This window comes from Fonticula alba (genome assembly GCF_000388065.1).
Source record: "Fonticula alba strain ATCC 38817 unplaced genomic scaffold supercont2.2, whole genome shotgun sequence".
In the NCBI taxonomy this organism is placed as follows: domain Eukaryota; order Rotosphaerida; family Fonticulaceae; genus Fonticula; species Fonticula alba.
The window spans coordinates 2,443,106-2,454,344 of NW_009242972.1; the positions used below are offsets into that span (position 1 = coordinate 2,443,106).

At 64.0% G+C, this 11,239-nt stretch overlaps 2 protein-coding genes across 2 annotated transcripts; one reads left to right on the forward strand and one right to left on the reverse strand.

The window, feature by feature from the left end:
* The first annotated feature begins 5 nt into the window (after positions 1 to 5).
* On the forward strand, positions 6 to 4,082 carry H696_01526 (hypothetical protein). The gene is made up of 5 exons (XM_009495423.1): positions 6 to 424; positions 572 to 1,059; positions 1,212 to 1,354; positions 1,457 to 2,011; positions 2,222 to 4,082. The coding sequence occupies exons 1-5, from the start codon at positions 63 to 65 to the stop codon at positions 4,037 to 4,039; spliced, it is 3,366 nt and encodes a 1,121-aa protein (XP_009493698.1). The 5' UTR covers positions 6 to 62; the 3' UTR covers positions 4,040 to 4,082.
* Positions 4,083 to 4,650: 568 nt separating this feature from the next.
* H696_01527 (hypothetical protein) lies at positions 4,651 to 7,168 on the reverse strand. The gene is made up of 5 exons (XM_009495424.1): positions 6,911 to 7,168; positions 6,460 to 6,801; positions 6,094 to 6,306; positions 5,596 to 5,909; positions 4,651 to 5,445 (listed from the first exon to the last, which is right to left on the reverse strand). Exons 1-5 carry the CDS (start codon positions 7,066 to 7,068, stop codon positions 4,817 to 4,819), a joined length of 1,656 nt encoding a protein of 551 aa, XP_009493699.1. The 5' UTR covers positions 7,069 to 7,168; the 3' UTR covers positions 4,651 to 4,816.
* Positions 7,169 to 11,239: the final 4,071 nt, after the last annotated feature.

Sequence of the window (11,239 nt, forward strand, 5' to 3'; positions counted from 1 at the left end):
GCCCCCTCTAGGACGGCCTCAGCGGCCTCCTTTCCCTCCCTCCCTCTCTGACAAAGGCAGACATGCTCCGACTGGCGCGCTTCGCCTCCGGGCATGGCGGAGTTCCTTCCCTTTCCTCGTCATTGCGATCGGCGCGCGTCCCTCACCGGCCGACTGAGGTGTCACGCGCCGCTTTCTCCTCGCTTGGTCGCGGCGTCGGGGTCTTCCTGCAGCATGACCGCGCTGACAACGCCCCCCCGTCCCCGGCCGCCGGCAAGGTGGCCTTCCCTTCGTGGTCCGGCTTCCGTGCCTTTGCCTCGTCGTCGGCCACGGCGCCCTCCGGTCCGCGTGGGGCCCAGCCCTCCATCCCCCGGAACACCCTCTTCCAGAGCTACCCCTCCCTGCCCTTGTACCTCGACTCCATTGGTGACACCATTTCCGATGGGTACCGTCCCCTTTCCTTCCCCCCCCCCTCTCTCTCCCCCTTCCTGTTCTTCTGTCATATCCTCATCCGGTCACTCCTCTGGTCTTGTCGCTTCGTGCACATTCATTCTAACCACCCCCCCTCTCTCTCTCTCCCCCCCTCACCCAGGCTTCCCTTTACTCCGCGGATCATCTTGCCAGCCGATGACAACGAGCGTGGGACTCGGATCTACACCGACCTCCTGTCGCGTTTTCAGGCCTATCGTCAGTCCGGCAGTCAAGATGCCATCCTCCGTGTTCCGAGCGGGGAACTCCCCGCGCAGGCGACCTTCGACCAATCCACTCTCGAGGGGGGCCTCCCTGCAGCAAACTCCCTGCAGGAGGCCATGCTTTACGCCACGGTGAATGAGCTTCGCGCGCATGTCGCGGCCGAGCACCAGCTCCGCGCCGGGAACCGGGACCTGGCTGCTTCAGCCATTGACCTGGACACCTTCGACATGGAGTATGCCCAGGTGGTTGGCAGTCCGAAGCCGCACTCGCCGGGTGAGCTTCCTCGCGCCGGGGCCGAGGGCGATCGCGCCTACCCTGCTGTGGTGACCAAGTCCTTCCTGCTGGCGCGCGACCTGCGCAACTATCTGCGCCTCTTCGGCCAGACGCGTGCGTCGACTGCTTCCATTTAGGCCCTGCCTCTGCCCCCTCTCCCCCCCCCCCCCCGTGAATCGGCAACTTTCCCTCATTGACACGCATTGCCGCGCACCTTTCCCCTGCCCTCTTCGCATCGAAATGCGCGCGCGCACACACACACACAGTGGACAACCACTCCTTGCGCGTTCTGATCAACTCGGCCATGGACACCAATGTCCAGATTTGGCCCTCAACCTTTGACTACCTGTTCTTCATCTTCCAGCGGCGATCCAGCGCGTCCGATTGCCTGCGCCTTATTGAGCAGCTGGTGTGTCTCTCTCTCTCTCTCTCTCCCCTTGCCATGAAGACCCCTCGCCCACACTCATTACTGACATTCGACTGTCCCCTCCCTCCGGTCTTTGGGCATCAGGTCGCTCACAACCTCCCTCTCAAGCGCTCCTTCTTCCTGGCCACCTACTCGTCGCTCTTGCAGTCCGGCACGGTGGTCGACCTGTCGAATGTCATCTCCTTCTACCTGTCTTATCGCCACCATCCGGAATTCCCCATCACGTCGGACATCCTGCAGCATTTGCTGCTGTTCCACGCCACCCAAACCGGCGCCCACATCAACCTCATCAAGAAGGAACTCAATCCCGGCGATCTGGCCAAGATTGTGGAGGGCAGTTCGACGTTTGGCAATGACCATATGAGCCTGCCCGCTGAGCTGACCGACGCCGCGACCTTGGCCAAAACATCCAAGGCCTCGCTGGACTTCCTGTCTTGCATCTTCGAGGACTTTGGCAAGGTTGAGGCCTCCATCCCCCGGTTGGCTTTCGAGCGTCTGCTCTTTGAGCTGTGCGTCCTGCGAGACACCCGATCCGCCTTCCGGGTGTACCGGCGTCTGCTTCGTCACCACCCCTCCCTGCCGGAGACCTTCCTCCCGCTGGAGTGGATCATCTCCTCTTCGAACGAGTGGCCGCTGGAGGTACGCCCCATCCGGTGCCGGGTTGCCCTTTCCGTGTGCCCCCTTCCGACGCCTTTTCTCTCTCTCGCCCTTCCTCTTTTGTCACCATTTCCCCACATGTTCATACACTCCCCTGGGCACGCGCACACGCTTACACACATGCACACATGCACACGCACACGCACACGCACACGCACACGCACACGCACATATGCATATACATATGCACAGAATCTGGACTTCCTCATTCAGGAGTCCGCCTCGCGTGGTGTCGGGAATATTCTCTTCCCCCTTCAGATCCGCATGTTCACCATGCTCTCGCGCGGAGACCTCGACGGAGTGGTGGCCACGGTCAGCTTCCTGAAGCTCATGAACATGACCCCCACCACGGGCACCTTTACCAAACTCCTGACGGCTTGCGTCGAGCAGAACCGCTTCGAATACTTGACCCCCCTGCTGGAGCTCTCGGATTTCCCCATCTTCCTGGCGCAGTACCTGGCCAAGGCCACGTACTTCCACCGGTCGAAGTTCACCCTGACGCAGATCCTGGAAACGGCGCGCATTTCCTACGAGGTGTCCCGGAGTCAGATGAGCCGGCACACTGGCATGCCGCCCAGCCCGCGGATGGTTCCCTTCGTGCCACAGGTGAAGCTCCCCCGGAGCCTGCGCGACCCGCACGCCATCACCGACACGCCCTTCTTCAACTCCCTGGCGGCCAGCATCCGGCGTCACTTCCCCAATGGTCTGCCCCCACAGCGGCAGGTGTTCAACTCGGCCATCTTCCATGATAATGCCCGTCGGGCGGAGAGTGTCACCATTTCGAGCAAGATCTTCCCCTACTGGCCTCTGCTGGCGCTGGCGCACGCGAGCGCCGCTGCCGGGCATCCCCTGTCGGCGGCCATCAGATTGGTGGAGCTCTTCCGCTGGCATGGGGTTTCGCCGGTGCACATCTTCGAGTTCCTCACCTCCATCGACCGGTCGACCAATGGCGTTGGAACCATCACCACGTTGAACTTCCTGATTGCCAAGTTTGGCAATGAGCTGCGCGAGGCCCTCGAGCAGCACCCCGAGCTGGATGTCACCCATGATCAGATTATGTTCCGCAGCAGCGCCCAGCGTTCCTTCATCCCGTACCGGAGCCTGCGCGAGGCCATCGATGTCACCATCAAGTCGCTGACCGACTTGGAGGGGGCCATGAATGACCCGGCCCTGGACCCGCCACGCAAGTACCATGTGTGGCGCCGGCAGCTGGCCATTCTCAACTACTTCTACAACAGCAATTCCCCGGTGGTGGATGAGTCTCTCGTTGAGAACCTCAAGCGCATGGACCTGGAGGGTGGTGGTGCCACGCGGGTTGCCTCCGGTGGCGGGTCGGCCTTCAACACCTCGTCGTCGGCCTCGATCCCGGTATCGGCGGCAGGCGGTGCTGCTGCCGTCGGCAGCGGGGTCACCTCCTCGCTGACCAGCAACTTCCTCCTGGATCCGAAGAATGCCCCCGGGCCGAAGCTCCAGCGCCCGGCCGATTCGCGTCCGCAGGTGGCCGTGCATCATCGCATCGCTGAGGATGCCCTACAGGCGTACCTGGACACGGAGGAGTTCCTGGCGAAGAATCCCCTGCGGGTGGTCCGGTCTACCCCCTCGACCACGGGGCTGGTGGCCTTCCTGCGGAGCCGTTCCAACTCGACGGTGTTCACTGACGACGATTCGGCGGTCATCAGCGATCTTTGCAACATGCTGATGCGCTGCAGCAGCACTCTACGGCGGATTCTGGCCAATCAGTCGGAGGAGCGTGCCAACAGTGGCTCCGGCTCGTTTGTGGGCATCAACCCGCTGTTTGACTCGTTCTTCGAGACGCCGTCCGACTCGGGCGAAGGCGACGGCCTCTCCGCGGGCGCCGGCATGTCCCGCCGTCGCGACTCCCACGATTCCATCGACCACGGTGGCATGTCGGCGCATGAGGAGGACATGATCGACATCGACATGTCTTTCGATGACCATGATGGCGTCAACCCGGCAAATTCTTCCTCCGTCTTCCAGCCTTCCAAGTAAGGGTGTTCAGCGGGGTGGTCCCTCCCTCCTCCTCCTCCTCCTCCTCCTCCTCTCTCTCTCCCTCTCTCTCGCGCCTCTTGGGACGGTGCGGTTTCGACGCCGGAGCCATGGATAGAGCTCTCCGCCACCCGCCTCATGCGCGTGCGCGCGCGCGCGCGCGCACGGCCGACGCACATCTCTCCCCTTAGACCCGCTCTCTTCCTCCCCCACCCCGCCTGGGGTGACTCCCTGTCCACCTTGTCTTCCCTCCTTCCCTCCACCTTCTGCTGCTCCCGGCTTGGCGTCTGTCTATCTTCGCAACTCCTCGGACCCGCGGGAGCGGTCGGGGGCAGATGTATTTGCCCCCCCCCCCTCTCTCCCCCTGCCTTCTTGTTTCTGCGTGACCGTACACCTCCTCACCTTTCAAGCCCGGAGGCCTGCCCCAGCACTGGGGGCATGATTTCGGGGCCTCTGTGTGTGTGTGTATGTGTGTATGTGTATATGTGTGCTTGTGATCCGCACGCGCGCGCGCACGCTCTCTCTCTCTCTCTCTCTCTCTCTCTCTCTCTCTCTCTCCCTCCCCTCCTCCCTATTCCTCTCGCCCATTCAACATAGATCCAAAATATACGACATATTTGAGATGTTGGGAGTTTCTTTCTTTCTTTTTTTTCTCCATATCAAGGGCGTGTGCCTCTCGCCCTTGGGCTTCCTCTCTCTTCTCCCCACCAGCAAGGCCGTGTGGTCGAGAGGGAAGGAGGGCAGTCGAGCACGGAGGAGCGAGGACAGGTGTTGCATGCACTAAACAAAGACCACCTGCCGAGTCATCTCCACCACCATGGGCGTCGACAGGAAGGCGGAGAAGACGTATGCCAGGATGCCGAGGCCGATGGAGATGGGCAAGGCAGGGAGCGGCTTCCGGAAGAGGGCCAGCAGCGAAAGGGTGAGGCCCAAGCCAACCAGAGTGGACAGGACGCAGGAGATGACCGCGATGGCGGCCGATGCGCCGCCATCGCTGCCATCGGACGTCAGCGCGCCACGGGCCACAAGCAGCGAGTAGAAGATATAGTCACCGAGGCCCAGCTGGACCGGCCCCCGGCCGGGGGGCTCATCCCCATCTTCGCCGTCGTCGTCGTCGCCGTCGTCCTGTTCGTCGGAAACATCCTTCGGGCCAGTCTCAGCATCCAGGATCGGGTTGCCGGTGGTCGAGTCGATGGCCGGGACCGCGGCAGAATCGAGGTCCGAAGCAGCCGACGGCATGGCCTCGCCAAGGAGCACCGACTCCAGGTGGCCACTGCTGAGCAGGGCTTGGCCAACCTGGGTGTCGGCATCCTCCGGCTGCTCATCACCACTGTCATCGCTGGTGCCAGCGGTAAAGGCCAGGATTGGCACACTGTCATCATTTGAGGATGCGAGACGAGCCATGCCGGCTGCCATTCGCCCAGGGGACAGGTCGGAGTAGGTGGGGTCAGTCGACAGGGGGCAGCCGGCGCCAGGAGAAGCAGGGGGGGGGGGGGAGGAGGAGAAGCAGGAGCGAGTGGCCAAGAGGGCCATTGGCAGGGGGCAGGGGGCATGCATACCACTGTACAGCAGGGCGGGGATGCTCTGCTGGCGGGTTTGGGACAGGTTGATCAAGAGGTTGAGCGGGCCCTGGGGGCAGAGCACCGCAAAGAGGTCATAGATGGACACGACAATCAGCACAGCCCAGGCAGTCCAGGAGGGCAGTCCCGAAAGGTTGGTAGCCACCAGTGCCGACACAATGACCAGATACACCTGCTGCATTCGCAGGGTCAGCTTGCCGAAGACGGCCAGCAAGCCGACGACGGAGAAGTTGAACAGCAGGAAGCAGAAGGTAACCCAGTCGACTGGGAGATTGTAAGTCTCAAGAAGGCGGCTATACAGGTGGGTTAGTGCCAGGGGGCGTTTGGGCGATGTGGCTTGGTAAGTCGGCGGCCATGCGTGTATGTATGTATGTGTGTGTGCGTATGTGCGTGTGTGTGTGTGTGTGTGTGTGCGTGTGTGACGGCCCTCGCATGCGCATGCACGCGCGCGCTCAAAAAAGCGAGCCATCGACGTACTAGAAAACAATACCGCCGATGAAGGAGAGGATGAGGCCCGTGGCGACGATCAACCAGCCATAGATGACCCGGATGTAGCCATAGTAGAAGAGGGCCAGCAGGATGACCGTGTTGACCAGGATGATGACTAGAAGGATGGCAGCACTGGCGACAGCCACCAGCAGCTGTGACCCAGTGGAGAGGGTATTTGTCCCGGTGGAAAGGACGACACCACTATGCAGACGGAAGGGCGGGTGACGAGCAGCCGGCGGGGGTGGGGTGGGATGGAGCGGGGGAGATGGCAGGAGGACCGCCCGTACAGGGAGAGGTGAGGATCACCGAGCGTCAAGCATGGCGGGGATGCAGGTACAGGAGGAGCGGACGCACGTATAGTTGAAGGGCACGCTGAGGAAGATGGTGGGCGCCCACCAGATGACAAGGAAAAAGGTGGCGAAGAGCGAAGCAAACAGACCATAGATCTGTGGCAGGTAGAACTGGGCTGCCACCCGCGGAGTCATGGCAAGGTCATCGTCGTCATCGTCATCATCATCATCGTCATCATCATCCCCGTCGGCGCCAAGATCCTCGGGCCTGGCATCGAGACGGCCATCGTCGAAGGCGCCCGCGCCATCATCGTGGGCCTCATGGGTGACAAGGCCTTCCCCCAGGAGATCGGCCTCCTGCCCGGTGGGCCCGCGCCCGGAGAAGAAGGGGTCCACAAGAGCTGGACTGTGGCGAGGGGGACATGGTGAGGTGGTGGCACGTTGGCAGGGGGCCGGGGCCGGGGCAGGGGCCGGGGCAGGGGAAACGTCGGTGGCGGCATCGGTGAGAGGCGTACGGCGGGGTGCCGGGGGTCTGAGGCATGCTGGTGGGGTGTGCCGGGGGAGCAGACTGAGCCGGCATGGCGGACTGCTCCGTCCCAGGGGCCACGGGTGGCTGGGCCTGGGTGAAGGTATCGGCCATCAAAGGCGCGGCCCGGAAGAGGCTTGACGCCATCCTCGCCGGTGATGCACACGGACACGCAGCGGTGAGCTTGTGGATCTCCTGAGCCGGACCCTCTTGTGGAATCTGCGTTGGGCGAGGGGGGAGGGGGGGGGGGGGGCGTCTGGATGTATAGATATGTGTGTATAAATGTATGTGTGTGTGTGTGTGTGTGTGTCGTAGACAGTCGAGAGAGCACTGCGAAGAGGCGGGAGGGAGAGGGGACGAGGAGGGGTGGATTGCAAGAAAAAGCCCCCCCCTGCAACAACGGCTGCTCATCTCCCCAAAAAAGAAGAAGAGAACCCGCGCTCCTGCCCATCCTGAGCTCCTACCTGCGCGTGTCCAACAAAGGCATCCGCCCCTCCTCGAGGACGTCCAGCCTGCACCACCAGCGAGCCGAGCTGACAATCCTGGCTTTCAGCTCCAGGAAGGGGGGGGGGGAGGCGGACCGGCGGCTGTTCATCATGTTCGAGGTGATCGATATTTATTCGCGTCCGGGGGTGATCCCCCCAACCGGCGGGATTACCCTGCGCACCAATCGCTGGAGGTCTTTTTTGGGCCCGGGGGTGTGCGGCCATGCCGGGGGGAGGGGGGGGGGGAGGGGGCGTCCTAGCTTGCTGCCAGGGAAGCACCATAATGCATGTTGTGTATTGTGTGTTGTGTGTCGTGTGCAGGGGGGGCCCATTAGCACATATTCTTCCCCCCAGCGGCATGGTCAGGAGGCGGGTCTCGGGCAGTTTTGCAGGAAAGATCACGCCAAGGGGGGAGCTGACAGAATGGAAGGATGATCACATGCAACCCGGCGCCCCGCATGCCTGAGACCCCTCGATGCTTCACCCACAATTTAGGCCCACCCTTGGCCCTCCATCACGCTCGGTGCGTGGTGTGGCGTGGCTATGTATAGCACGAAGGCGAGGCGGGGAAAGTGCACCGGCATACATAGGATGGGCGTTGTATCTGCCGATGGCCTGGAGCCAACCGAGCAGCGGCTCCCCCCTCCCCCCGATGTGTCGGGTCCCATGTTGGAGTGGGCCTTCCCCCAGCACCCCCGAGGCCCCCAAGGCCCTGGAGTTCTGACACCCGTGGCTGGGGGCGATGTGGACCATTGTTGGGGCCGTGCTTGTGGTTGCCCTGCCCCAAGGGGCTGGGCCCTTTGAGGCGCACGCAGGTGTGGTTGTAAATGCCATGGGCCCACGTCCAGAGGGGGGATCGTGGTCTCCCCTCGGGCGGACGGGAGAGCGGTGGCACAGGGGCACATGTGGCACATAGCATGATCGGCGAATGTGTGCCCGAGCCCGGGGCATGGGAGGTCTGCCGGGCGGACCGTGGACCTGACTGCCGGCCCGGCCGCCGACGCGGCCGATGACCTGACCATCGTCATGTCGCGGCCACCGGGCGCCAGAGCATGATGCCCGGCCAGGGTGCAGCAAGCAAATCTTAACACACCCGGCGCCGACGAGAGTCCCCTCAGACAGGCCGGAGTAGCCAGCCTCTCAGGGACATCGACCGGCGCTGGGCCTGGGTGTTCAGCAAGATTGGCCCGGAGGGTGTTTTGACTGCCCATATGCGCATGCATGCATGCCTGAGTGGGGGGTGGGGGGGGTGGTGGAGAAGCCTTGGAGCTTCCGAGGGGGGCGGCCTCCTTGTGTGCCGGCGTCCTGCGACCCCCTTCCATGCATCCCCAAGCCCGAGGCGGAGGAGGGCGGCCGGCAGGTGGTTCCTCGGCGAGGGCACCGGCAGCGGGTCGGGCGTTTCTTCCCGCAGGCCCTTCCTCCGGTCTCGTCCTCCCCTGCCCGGTTCCTGCGTGGGGGCTGCCCCTTGGTTCGGTCAGGCTGGAGGCCTGCTTTTCCCAACTCATAGGATCACCCCCCCCCCCCCCCCCCCCCCCCCCCCCCCCCCCTGCCGTTCTGGATGAGCATGCGTCATACGTCGGCGATCAGCATGCCTTGATCGTCAAGTGCCAAGCTGCGCACATGCTCGGCCCTCGGGCGTCGGGACTTCTCTGCCCGAATCACCGGCAGCAGCACCTCCATGCGTGGTCTAGGCGCGCATGGGTGTCGGGCCCCAGGCTGACAACGCCGCAGGCCCCGGCAGGCCAGTAGTCCAGGGCACGCGCGTCTTCTCCCCGCGCCCAGGGGCACGAGGGTGACGGGAGCTTGTCCTCTTTGGTTGGTCGCCGGCCGAAAGCCTGCACCCTTCCCTGCCCCCCCCCCCCCCCCCCCCCCCCACCCCGGCCGATGCCAGCAGGCCTGGCCGCCGCATGTGGGCGTTGATAGCCTCGCGCGTGCTTCGCATCACCCATGCTCAGCGTGGGTAGTAGACATGATCGCCGGGCCAAATTTCCGCCCGTTGGTCCGGGGCTCAGGCGGGGAGTAGCCCGGGCGGGCGCCAGGCTACATGGCCTGGCCGGCTCAATGCTGACACGCCTCCAGCTGGCGACGAGCCAAATAGTCGGATCGGCCCATGCCTGGCTCCGCCCGAGCCTCCCGCCCGGGGTGGCTTCGGGTCCCTCAAGTGGGGTCAGCCGGCAGATCGGGAGCATGTCCCCCGGCCGGATGTGACACCACTCTTGCTTATGCCAATCCGAGCAGCCTGACGGAAAACGCGAGGCCAGGGGCTGCGCGCCCCCCCCCCCCCCCCTCCCTCCCCCCCCGGTCCCGGCCTTCAAGAACGACGACCAGGCGCCTCGGGTCGAGTGGTGAGCGCCACGACTACTCCATGTGAGTCCCCATCTCGAAGCCGGCTCTCCAGACACCTGCGCGGTGCATGCACCGTCGCTTGGGAGGCTCCAGCGCCGTGGTCCTCTCCACCCCCCCCCCCGCCCCTGGGTGGCCTCCTACGTGTCCGCGATTGCTGGGCTGACTGAGATCTCCGAGGATGCTCGGCATCGCTCGCGTGCCGGAGCACAAGTGGGCTGAAAGGGTGCCCAGGATGAGTCACCCGGATCTCGATCAGCCGGGTGTGCCCTTTTGGGTGCCCTGCCCCGTGGCGAGGATGCCAGCCTCCGGGCATAATTGACCGGCGCTTAGCCCCCGGGTGCCGAAAAGGCCGATGGAGGCTCGAAGCTCCTTGGCAGTGTGTGCCACGGGGCGGGAAAATCTGCCCCCCTCCTGCCGGGGGCTGGGCCCACAATTACAGGACGGCCAACAGCGCGCGCGACTGGGCATCCTGGGAGGACTCTTCGGCGCATCCCAAACATGCGCTCGTGCTCCCTCTCCCTCCCTCCCGCGCCTCCCCGCCTATCTCACTCTCTTTCTCCGGAGCTCACACATGCACACGGGAGCCCAACTCCTTCCGCCCAAGGAGTGGGTCGGCAAAAGCGCGTGGCCCGGGCCACGAGGTGTGTGTGTGTGTGTGTGTATGTGGGACGGGGGAGCGCGGAGGCTGTTGTTCTCTCGTGCATTCGTCCTACCACCTCCTCCGTCGCGCCTCTCCGGCCCTGCCACCCTCTGTTCGGAAGTCTGCCTTTTGAAACAGCCATGCCCATTACTGATTGACACTTAGTCATGTGGTCTCGCATCGGCCAGGCTGATTGCTGGACGATGGGACGGTGGCGCGCGCCACCCGGAGAGTGCCCCACCCGCAGAGGCCAGGGCGAGGTGGCCAGGAAATTCCGGAGGCATGCGACATCATCGACAAAACTCGAGAGCGATCATCTCGGCCCCGGGCTGGCTGGCGTCCCGGTCAGCTCTACGGCCGCCATGCTGTCCCTTGCTTGGCCCACCTCACACAGAGGCGGTGGGGGACGCGCATCCCACGACCGGGGGTGCAAAGGAGCTCGAATACACGGGCAACCTGCGAGACCCGGGGGCCCTCTCTGTGGTGTGCGGTTTTTTTTTCTCTTTTGTTCGCTCAAGCGGGCAGCAGGAGGAAACGCCCAAAGGGGGGGCGGGGGGCGGGGAGGAGGGAGAAACAAGGCGCCAGTCCGCGATCGCACCCGAAGGAGGCTGATGCCGGCCGCGGGGCCCCTCTTGTGGTTAAGCCCGCCGAGTGGCGATGGGCCGTGCCAGCCAGCGACCGCGTTCGAGCGCCCTGCAAGGTTATGGGCGGTGCTGCCGAGGAACGCCGCATCTGGATGCATGGTGCTCTAGACAAGAGTTTTGCCTACAGGTACCAGGCCTACAATCAGTCTGTGGACAGGAAAGCCACAGACAGGCACACACTTCCCGCGAGGCTTCAGCGCGGC

What these genes read in the sequence shown, in the direction of transcription:
- H696_01526 (XM_009495423.1), top strand. Translation starts at nt 63, where the DNA reads ATGCTCCGACTGGCGCGCTTCGCCTCCGGGCATGGCGGAGTTCCTTCC. An exon ending in GCGCCTCTTCGGCCAGACGC is followed by an intron (nt 1,060 to 1,211) that starts GTGCGTCGACTG and finishes ACACACACACAG; the next exon opens with TGGACAACCACTCCTTGCGC. An exon ending in TGCGCCTTATTGAGCAGCTG is followed by an intron (nt 1,355 to 1,456) that starts GTGTGTCTCTCT and finishes TTTGGGCATCAG; the next exon opens with GTCGCTCACAACCTCCCTCT.
- H696_01527 (XM_009495424.1), bottom strand. Translation starts at nt 7,068, where the DNA reads ATGGCGTCAAGCCTCTTCCGGGCCGCGCCTTTGATGGCCGATACCTTC. An exon ending in ATCGGCGGTATTGTTTTCTA is followed by an intron (nt 5,910 to 6,093) that starts GTACGTCGATGG and finishes CCACCTGTATAG; the next exon opens with CCGCCTTCTTGAGACTTACA. An exon ending in CCCCGCCCTGCTGTACAGTG is followed by an intron (nt 5,446 to 5,595) that starts GTATGCATGCCC and finishes GGCGAATGGCAG; the next exon opens with CCGGCATGGCTCGTCTCGCA.